We start from the raw sequence: 14,012 nt of genomic DNA, 5'->3' as shown, positions 1-14,012 counted from the left end.
GAGACTCACCCCACGTGGTCGATAGTAACCCTCAGTGCAGGACTGGCAGTTAACTCCAGCTGTGTTTTTAGAGCAGCCGATGCAGACTCCGCCCCCTTCATATTCACCATTAATGTTCAAACTCAGTTTGCCATCAGCCACTGTCTGATTGTAGTAGCACTCCTCCGATTTCCCATGACAGTTACACTCTTCAGACAGAACACACAGGGGAACAATTATACACAGGTCTGAATATTGGATTTTCTAATCTTTGCTATACTGCTTCTGCTTGAGGAATTTACACAATTCTAGAGCAATGCTCAGCTTTTTTGGTTGGTTGTTCTGAAGTTCAGTTAAAGATTCTTTTAGTTCTCCTGGGTTTTTGTTGGGATTTAGATTTTTGAAGTTTGTTCTGATAGGGTTGTTTTGGAATTTGGGTTCCCTCAGTTGGTTCTGTTGGGGGCTGGCTATTTCTTCTGCTCTAGGGCACCTCAGGTTCACCTTCTTTGGTTGATTCTTTTGTGTTTTGTTTTGATAGGTTCTGTTATGGATATAGGGTTCTGTTTGGGCTCCTGATTCATCTGGGTATGTATGCATCAGTTCTCATTCTTTTGGTTAGTTATGTTAGGTAGTGAGTCCTTCTGCTTGGCCCTCTTTTATGTGGCTCTGTTGCACTAAAGTTCTGCAGGTTTTGTTACACTATAGGTCCAGATGTTTGCTGACATCCCATGCTAATGAATGCATTCAGCTACTTTAAGTTGCACCCATTGCTGACACAGATGTGTAGAGAGTTACTCCTAATAGAACCTATTGGCACCATGTCTAATGCCAGATGTGGGCTAGAGGGGTATAAAGTCCCCCCCGAAATGCAATAATTCTGGGATGAGTTGGGGAGCTGGTGATGAGGTGGATTGGTTCTCATCCAACATCCTGACCACACTATTGCTCATGTCGCCGAATGCAATCAAATCCTCACAGCAATGCTTCAGAATTTTGTAGCAAGCCTTCCCTGGGCAGTAGAGCCAGTTACTCCAACAAAAACAGGATTAACCCCCTTGATGTCTGAACGACACAATGAATGAGCAGCTGTCCCAATACTTTTGTCCATATGGTGTATGCAGATCCTATTTAAGTTTAGGTCCTTTTTTTGCTCTGCTGTTGTGGTTCTACTGGGATTCTGCTGGACATCAGGCTCTTTTGATTCGGGTAGAAGACTGCGGTCCATCAAAACCAGCACAACACGTCATGCTAACAGCTTCTTCCCCAGAGCTGTAGCGCTCCTCAATCACAGTGGTCACCTCCCACTGTAAACCTCTAAACTTACAACTGAACTGTACCAAACCGGACTGAACAGTTATTTGCACTCTGCCTATTTTGCACTATGACTATTTGCACACCTGTACAGATGTCCTTTTCTTTTCTGTAAATATATTTTTCAGCTCTTTATTACCTTTATTACCTTTAGTACTTTCTACTTTTTTTAATTTATCCCCTACCCTATTTATTGTTTAGTGTCATTTTCCTTTAGTTTAAGACTGTGTTCTGTGTTTCTTTGTTACTTGTCATGCGTGTTGCTCTCACCAAGACAAATTCCTTGTATGGGTAACATACTTGGTGAAATAAAGAGATTCTGATTCTGATTCTGATTCTGATTAGGTTCTTTTGGATGGTTCTAAATGGGTCTTCTCAGCATAATTTGGTTCTTCTGCAGACCTCCTTTGGGTGATCAGTTGGTTAGTAGTTTAGTGGGTTGTAATAGGAATCAGATCCCTTTGGAGATCTGTTTTGGGATCTCTCGGGGTTACTTGTTCGGCTGGGCTCTCTTACTCTCACAGACATGGCGAGTCAGAAAGGTTCCAGCCATCCAGGGTTTTTGGTTGTAGCCGGGGCAGCAGCGGTCACAGCTCTCTCCACACGTGTTGTGTTCACACTCACAGCTCAGTTTCTGACACACACACATCCCAAACAGAAAAGTCAGACTGCATCCACATGAGCATTTGACAGCACTTAACTGCTATTATTATAGTTTTTATGGTCACCTTGGTGATCTGGTTGAGTGGACAGGCTTTGGCATGGCCGTAACAGATACACATCCCACCCACTGATATATCCTTAATGGAGTAATAGTACTGCAGAAAGAAAACACACACACACACCCACACATACACATCACAGGGGACATAAATGGATGTAAATTGTATCTAAAAAACATAAAAAATAAAAAACAACTGAAGTCCAACACAATTCTTTCTCTAGCTCACACACACACATTAGAGTACATTAGAGTGTGTGTATTCACAGACAGAGAATACACACTCAGCCTGTGAAGACAGAGAGTAATGACCCCTCACAGCTTGTAGATGCTGTGGGATGATGTTTATCAATAAGTGTGTGTGTGTGTTGATCTGATAATTACTGAGTGGCTTTAATCAGAGCCCATCTGCCTGGAACACACAGCCACACAATACACACAGAGGCCCCGGCACAGCTAACAGTGACCAGGTGCGTGTGTGTGCAGGAAGACACAGTCCAACCAGCGCTATCACTGGCCAACTGTTTACATCAGAGATCAGTGTAACACCAGATGGAGCCTAAATGAATCTGTATCTCTTTCTTTTGGACCCCTTTAATCTCTGTGTTATTTAAACACTACTAATTTGCTAATGATGTCACCAGCATAAAGACATTTTGCTTCATTTTGTCACAAACTCTCCTCAAAGCCTGTGGAGTTGTTCAGTAATCTCTATCAGACTGACCTATGAGGTTTCTGACACTGTGTGAACTACTGTGAGGGGCAGCACCACACCTTAGGCCTTAGGCACAATAGCTTGCTCCTCAAAGGCATTTAAAGAAAAGGGAAAAGATAAGAGTGTATTTATGATGTTGTAGCTCTTTCTGAGGTTGGCTGGTTGGTTTGCATTTAAGGTTTAAACAGATGATAATGGTCAATCTTGCTGTAGTTTAAGAAGTTAGACTAAACACCACATAGTTTACGTCCAAAACAATCAGTATAATTTGATGAAAATAAATTAATTCATTCATAAGTACAGAATAAATAGGGCCATGACTTACTTTATGGGGCTATGATAGGAGAACCAGTGTCTGTTACACTCAAGTCAGAAAATACTTACTTACTATGCTGCAATCCATCAAAATCTTCTTCTTCTTCATCAGCTTGTTAAAACTGACCACCTAAAATTGTGTATGTCCCCCCAGGCATATACATTTCCTCTAAGTCGTGAGGTGGGGTCTTTGTGAATTGCATCAATAAGCCCTGGGCGACCCTGTCATTGCTTTACCGGTTGTGAACACCCTACAAGACCTGCTTTTTTAGAGATGTTTTCGTCCAACTTACCACCTTCAAGAACTGACTGTTCAATTGCTGCCTAATATGTAGCTCCCATTCCATAGACAGGTGCCACTGCCACCAGAAAATCAATATTACACTTTTCACCTGTCAGGGTTCTAATTTTATGGCTATAGATGAGGCAGGGTGGAGGAATCAAACAAAAGAACTGGCAGATGTATTGGATTGTTTTGGATCATTTTCATTAAGGCTTTCAGAGCCACCCAAACCCTCCCCCAACTCTGGACAGACCTTAGTTTGTCAGGTCCACCCTTGCCCACAGTATGACGCCTATGCAGACTATCATCTATTCAAGGAATGAGGGTCTGGATGCCAAGTTCTCTGCATCATGAAGTCAGAGACTTGTGCCCCTAATCAATAAACACATTATCTTAGGTAATTCAACTCAACAAAAGAAACAGTGAGCACCGAATCTCACCCACACTCACCCGCCTGGTGACGATGGGATCGATGTCACGGGGGTCATTAAGAGCAAGGGTCATGAGGTCAGCATTTAGGGTCCGTATCCGTAGAAACCTGAGGCGGATGTAGCGAGCTGTGGTGAAGTTGAGGAGCATCGGGGACGGATCGTCTGCACTGGGGCGTCCATTTATCAGAGAGGTGTGGATCTAAAATTAAAGGGTAAAAGGAGGAGTGAGAGTGTTAGAGGAGTGAGAAGGATAGAGGATTGAGAGAGAGAGGGGAGTGGGAGAATTGGAGGAGTGAGGCTAGAAAATAGAATAGACATAAAAAGGATGATGATAGAGGAAAGGAATCGGTGAATAGAAATGCAAAGGATAGGTGAACGACTGATGGACAATGGTCAGATGGAAGATAAATATCCAAAAAAGGTTAATGGATAAACAGAGGATGGATGATGAATTGGGTGTCGGATGGATTGATGGACGGAAGGATGGGTGATGAATGGGGAGATGCAAGGACAGATGGATGGTGGGATCTGTGATGATGGGGAGATGAATAGATGGATGGTGGGATGGGTGAGAAATGAGAAGAGGTATGGGTGGATGGATAGGTGATGAATGGAAAGATGGATGGATGGATGGATGGATATATGGATGGTGGAATGGGTGAGGAATGAGGAGAGGTATGGGTGGATGGATAGGTAATGAATGGAAAGATGGATGGATGGATGGATGGATGGATGAATGGATGGATGGATGGATAGATGGATGGCTGGATGGTTGATGAATCAGGAGATGGTGAAATGGAAGACGGATGGATGTTTAGGGAGATGGATGGATGGATGAATGAATAGGGAAAAATAAAAATGGAAGAGTGGATGGGGTATGTATAGGGAGATGTATAGATGGATAGATGGATGGATGGATGGATGGGTGATGAATGAGGAGATGGATAAATGGATGGATGGATGGATGGATGGGTTATGTATAGGAAGATGGATGATAGATGGGAGTTTGGATGGGTGATGGATAAATGGAAGTATGCATGGATGAGGAGATGAATGGATGGACATTTTATGTATAGAGAGGTGGATGGATGGATACATAGATAGGTGGGTGAATAAGTGATGAAATGGGGAGAGGGATAAATGCAAGGATGCATAGATGGATAGATGGATGGATGGATGGATTATGAATAGGAAGATTGGAAATAAAATAAATGGACATTGATTGATGTCTAAAAGAATCAATGAAAGGATGGATGAATGGGGACATGGATGGATGGGTTATGTATACGAAGATAGATGGATGGATAGATATATAGATGGTTGGATGAGTGATGAATTCAGAGAAGGATGGATTTGTGTATAAAAAGATGGCTGTATAGATGGATAGATGATGAATGACAAGATGATTTATGGCTAAAAATTAATGGATAAATAAATTACTAATGTATTCGGTTATTTTATTTATAGAAAGCAAAATTGCCAATGGAATGAAACCCTGGATAAAACTTTTTACACTATTAAGACTATCAAAGGGAAATACTAAATATTTAAGATTTCACTTTAATTCACATTAGTGGTTGAATTAAAAATGTCCCACAGAGTGAAACTCGTTTTTTTACTTATCTAATTTGACCAGTTTAAAAGTATAATCTTCTGATTTGTGCTCAGACTCTGAGAACATATGGACTAAAATTTCAGACATCAATTAACTATGTAAATACCGATATATGCCCAGTATGAAATGATATTAATTTCAGTCTGAGAGTGAGTGAATGACACTACTCAGCTCTACTCAAAAACTGCACTCCAGCTCCTCCATGAACTGCCTATAGGCTTCCCTGTAATGAACATGTGGACAGAGTAAGAATGTGTAGGTGGGTGGATAAATACATGAGTAGAGTGAAGGCGATGAAAACAGGAATGATGAATGAGTTTAAATGTGAATGAATAATGGAGTAGTTGCATCCAGGTGAGCTTTTGGCACCCATGGTGAAGCTGAGCACAAAAGGGCTCTGAGAAAACATCTTTGTTAAAAGTCTCTTTTAAAAATGTTTATTTTTCTTACAAGAAGCTTTTTTACCTCGCTTGAATAAAAAGTATGATTTTCTCAAAGATTTTCCTCAATTTAAAGATTAGATTTATCTCACTCTTTTTCAGTGTAAGATAAAACTGATAAACAACAAAGACATTTTTTCATAGCTTCACCAAAGGTTCAGCAGTGCACCACTGATAAGAACAGAAAAGCTAACAGCTTTCATCTGCACAGAAAACAAAGAGAAAATTGCTGTATTCTGATTTCACCTTCATGGATAAAACTCTGAGATTAATTCCTGCAAAACTCTTACAATTACTATGTAGCAGGGGTTTATAGCATTCTACTGCATCACAATCTAACCTTCAATGATTAAAAGATCAGATTCTGTACTATATTAAAAGTATGGGTACCATATCACTGAAAAGCAAAGCAACTGTACTAGCATGAGTATGAGTACTATGAGTACTGTATCACAATCTAACTTAATTAGAAGAGCAGAAACTGTACTATAGTGAAAGTATGAGTACTGTATCTCAATCTAACTCAATTAAAAGATCAGAAACTGTACTATAGTGAAAGTATAGGTACTGTATCTCAATCTAACTCAATTAAAAGATCAGAAACTGTATTATAGTGAAAGTATAGGTACTGTATCTCAATCTAACTCAATTAAAGATCAGAAACTGTACTATAGTGAAAGTATAGGTATTGTATCTCAATCTAACTCAATTAAAAGAGCAGAAACTGTACTATAGTGAAAGTATGGTATAGTATCATAATCTAACTCAATTAAAAAATCTGAAACTGTACTATAGCGAAAGTACGGGTACTGTAGTAAAAGTAAAAGTCAGAACCTTTCACTTTCACCACCATTTACAACATGTTTCATGTTTATGTATGTATAATTATGGTGGTGAGAAAGTAGGATTAGGGAAAAAATATAAATTTATATATATTTGTGGTGACTGTAGAAACAAACACTATAAAAATCCTGCCCTCACTTCTTAGATCAGCATCAGCATGTATGGTCATTCTAGCTAACATATTATCCGAACTCCACAGGGGTGCTAGCAGAAATTAGCATTATGGTAGGGTTGTTTTTTCGTGTTTTGATAGTTATTGCCCAAACTGAAGGCCCAGCCCTAATAGTCACGTGGGACCACTGGTGTACTGAACACACATGCATGTTGGCATATTCCAAGCCAGGATATGTTAAAACAAGTTACTTGAGCAACTTGGTTTATTGTGCAGAGCTAAAACGGTGAGTTACTTGTACTGGAATGTTTGTGTGAAAGTGTGCTGTGAAGCTTGCGCTATAGAGGCCACGCTGCTCTGTTATTCTGGGTTAACGATCAGTGCTAATTACTGCTGTGTCAGTTTATACCGCGCATGCAAGAGTGTGTGGTTTTGCAGGAGCCAAAGACTGACATTTCAATCGAGCTCATGCCTTCCCACCCACCTCTCTCATTAGCTTTTTATGACACACACGCACTGCTCAGAGCCTGACAGTTACTTAAGCTAGCGTGAAACACACTCACACACAAACAAAGCTCAAAGTCTGACACAGAGTTAAAAAAGCATTAAATATACACGGACGCACATAGTTAGCGGGTGTGTGCATGCAAATTGCGTGTGTGTCTGGGCATGTACTCTATACATACACTGCTAATAAGTGTCAGGCAACTGTGGGAGTGTGTGTGTGTGTGTGTGTGTGTGTTACTTTCCCTTTCAATGTTTTAATGGGTTTTAATGCAATAACCTGATTTACCCAGTTTTTTCCCCTTACCCCAAATATAGTTGACAAGCCAAGACATGCATTGCAGGCCTTAAGGTCTGGATCGACTAATCCTAATCTTATATTTTTGACCATCCGCTCACTGGTTAGCAACTGTTGCTATGTACTATTGCCTCCAGATGCAGTCAATTAGCCAAGATGTTTGATGCTTGACGTGTCTTTATTTAGTTTAGAACAGGAGATGCTAGGCTAACACTGAACCTAGACTGTCATCAATCGTATCTTGGTAAATGCATGCCTAAATCTTTATTTTTTTGTTGCTTCAAATATCTAAAAAAATGATGTTCTAAGTTCTTAATGTTCGTAATGATGGCATTTAAGTAGGGTTCTACTATTCCTAAAACAGAACCCTTTTCTGTACTATACGGAACCCTTTTTGCTGAGGGTGTAGTTTGAAACCCCACATGTTATTGGATCCAGTTTGTGAGAGTTATAAAATAATAACGCTAATGTCACCTTTTGCTTAAGGCTTGAGATGCGATCACAGCAGAACCTCAGGGTGTCCTTACACACACATACACACACACACACACACACATACATACAGCAACCTCTTCAGTGTGTCTCTTTGACATGCTTTTTGTCACTCTCTCTCCTCTTTTCTCGCTTTCATTTCATGTCCTTGCATTCCCTGTGTTTTTTTTCATCACAAGCCTGTTATCCCACAAAGCGCTGCACATTGTGTCCATCGTGAGACACAACTTGTCATTCAGTCGTCTGTGCTGGTAAACTTCTGTGTGCAATCACAACAATGACATCACAACTGTTTCATTGTTAAGCCATTCCCATAAAGGACAGCAGAACTCCAGCAACCCCCTATAGTGTTTGACTGTAGTGTTATATAGTGTTTGACTGTAGTGTTATATAGTGTTTGGCTGTAGTGATTTATAGTGTTTGACTGTAGTGTTATATAGCGTTTGACTGTAGTGTTATATAGTGTTTGACTGTAGTGATTTATAGTGTTTGACTGTAGTGATTTATAGTGTTTGACTGTAGTGTTGTTTAATGTTTGACTGTAGTGATTTATAGTGTTTGACTGTAGTGTTATATAGTGTGTGACTGTAGTGTTATTTAGTGTTTGACTGTAGTGTTATATAGTGTTTGTAGTGTTATATAGTGTTTGACTGTAGTGTTATATAGTGTTTGACTTTAGTGTTGTATAGTGTTTGACTGTAGTTTTATATAGTGTTTGTAGTGTTATACAGTGTTTGACTATAGTGTTATATAGCGTTTGACTGTAGTGTTATATAGTGTTTGACTGGAGTGTTATATAGTGTTTGACTATAGTTTTAAATAGTGTTTGACTGTAGTGTTATATAGTGTTTGACTGGAGTGTTATATAGTGTTTGACTGGAGTGTTATATAGTGTTTGACTATAGTTTTAAATAGTGTTTGACTGTAGTGTTTTACAGCGTTTGACTGTAGTGTTATATAGTGTTTGACTATAGTGTTATATAGTGTTTGACTGTAGTGTTACATGGTGTTTGACTGTAGTGTTATATAGTGTTTGACTAAAGTGTTATATAGTGTTTGACTGGAGTGTTATATAGTGTTTGACTATAGTTTTAAATAGTGTTTGAATGTAGTGTTAGACAGTGTTTGATTGTAGTGTTACTTAGTGTTTGACTGTAGTGTTATATAGTGTTTGTAGTGTTATATAGTGTTTGACTGTAGTGTTATATAGTGTTTGACTTTAGTGTTGTATAGTGTTTGACTGTAGTTTTATATAGTGTTTGTAGTGTTATATAGTGTTTGACTATAGTGTTATATAGCGTTTGACTGTAGTGTTATATAGAGTTTGACTGGAGTGTTATATAGTGTTTGACTATAGTTTTAAATAGCGTTTGACTATAGTGTTATATAGCATTTGACTGTAGTGTTATATAGTGTTTGACTGTAGTGTTATATAGTGTTTGACTGGAGTGTTATATAGTGTTTGACTGTAGTGTTATATAGCGTTTGACAGTAGTGTTATATAGTGTTTGACTATAGTGTTATATAGTGTTTGACTGTAGTGTTATATAGTGTTTGACTTTAGTGTTGTATAGTGTTTGACTGTAGTTTTATATAGTGTTTGTAGTGTTATACAGTGTTTGACTATAGTGTTATATAGCGTTTGACTGTAGTGTTATATAGTGTTTGACTGGAGTGTTATATAGTGTTTGACTGTAGTGTTATATAGTGTTTGACTGGAGTGTTATATAGTGTTTGACTGGAGTGTTATATAGTGTTTGACTATAGTTTTAAATAGTGTTTGACTGTAGTGTTTTACAGCGTTTGACTGTAGTGTTATATAGTGTTTGACTGTAGTGTTATATAGTGTTTGACTGGAGTGTTATATAGTGTTTGACTGTAGTGTTATATAGCGTTTGACAGTAGTGTTATATAGTGTTTGACTATAGTGTTATATAGTGTTTGACTGTAGTGTTATATAGTGTTTGACTTTAGTGTTGTATAGTGTTTGACTGTAGTTTTATATAGTGTTTGTAGTGTTATACAGTGTTTGACTATAGTGTTATATAGCGTTTGACTGTAGTGTTATATAGTGTTTGACTGGAGTGTTATATAGTGTTTGACTATAGTTTTAAATAGTGTTTGAGTGTAGTGTTATATAGCGTTTGACTGTAGTGTTATATAGTGTTTGACTGGAGTGTTATATAGTGTTTGACTGGAGTGTTATATAGTGTTTGACTATAGTTTTAAATAGTGTTTGAATGTAGTGTTAGACAGTGTTTGATTGTAGTGTTACTTAGTGTTTGACTGTAGTGTTATATAGTGTTTGACTGGAGTGTTATATAGTGTTTGACTGGAGTGTTATATAGTGTTTGACTATAGTTTTAAATAGTGTTTGACTGTAGTGTTTTACAGCGTTTGACTGTAGTGTTATATAGTGTTTGACTATAGTGTTATATAGTGTTTGACTGTAGTGTTACATGGTGTTTGACTGTAGTGTTATATAGTGTTTGACTAAAGTGTTATATAGTGTTTGACTGGAGTGTTATATAGTGTTTGACTATAGTTTTAAATAGTGTTTGAATGTAGTGTTAGACAGTGTTTGATTGTAGTGTTACTTAGTGTTTGACTGTAGTGTTATATAGTGTTTGTAGTGTTATATAGTGTTTGACTGTAGTGTTATATAGTGTTTGACTTTAGTGTTGTATAGTGTTTGACTGTAGTTTTATATAGTGTTTGTAGTGTTATATAGTGTTTGACTATAGTGTTATATAGCGTTTGACTGTAGTGTTATATAGCATTTGACTGTAGTGTTATATAGCCTTTGACTGTAGTGTTATATAGTGTTTGACTGTAGTGTTATATAGCGTTTGACTATAGTGTTATATAGTGTTTGACTGTAGTGTTATATAGTCTTTGACTGTAGTGTTATATAGCGTTTGACTATAGTGTTATATAGTGTTTGACTGTAGTGTTATATAGTCTTTTACTGTAGTGTTATATAGTGTTTGTAGTGTTATATAGTGTTTGACTATAGTGTTACGCAAATGCACCAGCAATCAAACCTTTTGTTAATGTAAATAGTTAAGTGAGTAAATATGTACCAATGACTGAAAATGCATAAGTCAAAGATGAAACCTTGTTTTCAACATTTTAAGCGGGATTAGTGTGTTATTTTAGTTTAGGGAACCCCATGAAAAAGCTTGGCCACCCCAAGAGTTTAGAGCTCTCAGTTCATTTCTACTAAGCTCTCAGACCTTAATAAGCAATTTAATTTCTGAAAACCCTGACCCTCAAACCTTGTTCCAACAATCAGCAGCCATGGTCTCCTCTAAACAGCTGCTCAGCACTCTGAAAATTCAAAGAACTGACACCCACAAAGTAGGAGACGGCAGAAAAATAAAACATATGAAATTCCATAATGCCATAATCTCTGTAAATATGTTTTATTTTCATGTTTTCCCTTCATATTCAATAATTAAATAAATAGTTAAATAAATAGTAATTGTGTATTATACTGTGCAGATGTCTCTGTAGATGATTTTTTATTTACACAGAAAATGTGTAATTTGACCAGGGGCTGCCCAAACATTTGTATAAGACTGCAACTTTAAGCTGGTTTTCTTTTTTTTACCCTGAAAATGTATTGCTCTTTTAAAAATCCAAAACTCAGTGCACCTCCTCCCACACCATAGACTTTTCTGCTACTAAAATTAGTTTAGGTTTTCATGTTGTAGTGCCAGGATTTCTCTAGCGGAGGCTGGATAGGCATGCAAAGCCGAGGGTTTGAAAGTTAATCATTCACAGTCCTGCAGTAGCCTTTTTTTCTGAATTGCAGGTGGCTTCTCAGAGTGTGACACTGACACACTTCCTGGCCACTTTATTGGAAGACCCTCTGTAGTGCCAACCAGACATGCAGATGGTGAGTAAGAAGTACTGAATGTAACTGTAACACATTGCTATAAACCTACATTGCTAATGCTGATAGCTGTGTATGTCTAGCATTTTAATCCGATGGTGAGAAATTACAGTTATAAATAAAATGCCCCATCAGCTACGGGAAACACTACTATAACTCAATAGTCTGTTTTTTTTTAGGTAACATGACAGTAAATGTAATATAATTTGATAATATAAATTATAATTTGAGAATATCTGCAAAAATTATACACTTAATTATGTGTTGTTTTTACAAAGAAAATGTTTTGCCCACCAGTTGTAAATATCTTTGGCTACAATTAGTACACCAATGTAGTAGACATAACAAGTATGTGGACCTTATTCAGTGGCTAATTTGTGAAGGTATGTGTTTCTAATAAAGTGGCCAGTAAGTGAAAGCACAAGGTAGGTGTTTCTAATGAAGTGACCAATGAGTGGAAGCACAAGGTAGGTGTTTCAAATAAAGTGGCCAGTGAGTGGAAGCACAAGGTAGGTGTTTCTAATAAAGTGGCCAGTGAGTGGAAGCACAAGGAAGGTGTTTCTAATAAAGTGGCCAGTGAGTGGAAGCACAAGGAAGGTGTTTCTAATAAAGTGGCCAGTAAGTGGAAGCACAAGGAAGGTGTTTCTAATAATGTGGCCAGTGAGTGGAAGCAGAAGGTAGGTGCTTCTAATAAAGTGACCCGTGTACATCTCCTCACCTCTCCATTCTCCAGTGGGTGGATCTTTGAGTAGAAGGATGTGCAGATGACCTCATCATCTCGTGTATATGCAGGTGGGCCAGTTCTGGGGACGATGTTGAATCGTGTGAGGCACTCAGTGTCTGTGATGGCGTAATATTGCCAGGGCGTGAAGTTCTCCCCATCAAGGGAACGCTCCAGAACCCAGTTCCCAGGCCTGGGGGAGTTGGCAGCTTTGAGAATGAAGTATGCGATCTGGAACACCTGGAGAACAAACAGAAGGCCATGTCAGGAATCATTCACCTACAGTCAACTCATCTGCAGTGTGGTGGCCTCACTATCATTCACAAGTTGTCCAGTACTTGTTAATATATCTGTGGTTTTAAACACTGGATGAATCACTGTTATCTATAAAGATGGACTAAAATGCAGGATTCCTCTTTATGAGGATGTTTTGGAACCACCTACTAAGTGTCTTGTTTAAGCAAGCTAGAACATTCTCTATTTTCCAACCTTGCTTATCTGCCTTTTCTTCGCATTTGGTGTCTTGTTAAAGTGTCTGGAATGCTCCAGCTTTGCAACCCTGGTGTTTGTTGGAGGACACTCATGAAGATGAACTAAGGGCCATCCATCAAAGCAGAATCGCAGTGTTTTCTCGCCACCTGTCAACCGTAGCATAATAGTTAGGCTACGAACGACGTGTAAAGACACTTTGAGAGTGTAAAGCTGTGAATCATTGACCAAATGTTACAATGACAAGCTTCAGAGAAAGCCTTCCAGATTGTAAGAACAGAGCCCTACCGCACTGGGAGCTACTAGCATGGGGTGCAGAAAAACGTCAGATAGTGTGTATGGGGTGGGAAGAGAGGGGGATTAACCATAACTGCAAACAGAGACATTTAAAAAAAGAGAGACAGTAAGAGAAGGGAAGATGAGCCTCTAAAATCCATACAGTATACATAACTAATGATAATTAACTAAAACAAACGCAGACCGCCCCACCCCCTTGGGTGAACCAGGGTCCTACGTGTGTTCAGCCTGCAGTGTGTGTTGGCAGAAAGAAGAGAATGTGGCTTTTCACATAGGATGAGGAGAAGAACAGGGGAGAGGATCGGGTGGAAAGAAGGACACTGATAAAAGAGAGGAGAAAGTTTTCCCATGATCCTCCTCTTCCCTTTTTCTATTCAGCAGAGGAACACCCCGGGGTCCCACCACAGCCAGACTGGTGATGGAGTTACAACCAGCGCACAGAGATATGTGTGTGTGTGTGTGTGTGTGTGTGTCCGCTGTGTGAGGACATTAGAAATAAAAGAAGACCTGGAATCTTTTTACACCCAAACATCAAAGAGTATAACATA

General features: G+C 38.6%; 1 protein-coding gene across 3 annotated transcripts in view; it reads right to left on the bottom strand.

Moving 5' to 3' along the window:
- Positions 1-14,012, bottom strand: part of lama2 (laminin, alpha 2) — a 200,382-nt gene that overhangs the window by 128,286 nt on the left and 58,084 nt on the right. For all 3 annotated transcript variants that reach the window (XM_072677099.1, XM_072677108.1, XM_072677114.1), the window contains exons 4-8: positions 12,676-12,918; positions 3,775-3,954; positions 2,019-2,108; positions 1,807-1,924; positions 10-188 (exon numbers count right to left, since the gene is read on the bottom strand). In XM_072677099.1, coding sequence (XP_072533200.1) covers positions 10-188; positions 1,807-1,924; positions 2,019-2,108; positions 3,775-3,954; positions 12,676-12,918 — 810 coding nt within the window. The remainder of the gene's footprint in view (positions 1-9; positions 189-1,806; positions 1,925-2,018; positions 2,109-3,774; positions 3,955-12,675; positions 12,919-14,012) is intronic.

The sequence above is a fragment of the Salminus brasiliensis genome, chromosome 1 (assembly GCF_030463535.1).
Source record: "Salminus brasiliensis chromosome 1, fSalBra1.hap2, whole genome shotgun sequence".
In the NCBI taxonomy this organism is placed as follows: domain Eukaryota; kingdom Metazoa; phylum Chordata; class Actinopteri; order Characiformes; family Bryconidae; genus Salminus; species Salminus brasiliensis.
Note: the sequence above shows the minus strand (reverse complement) of the source record. Positions and strands in the feature narration are given on the sequence as shown.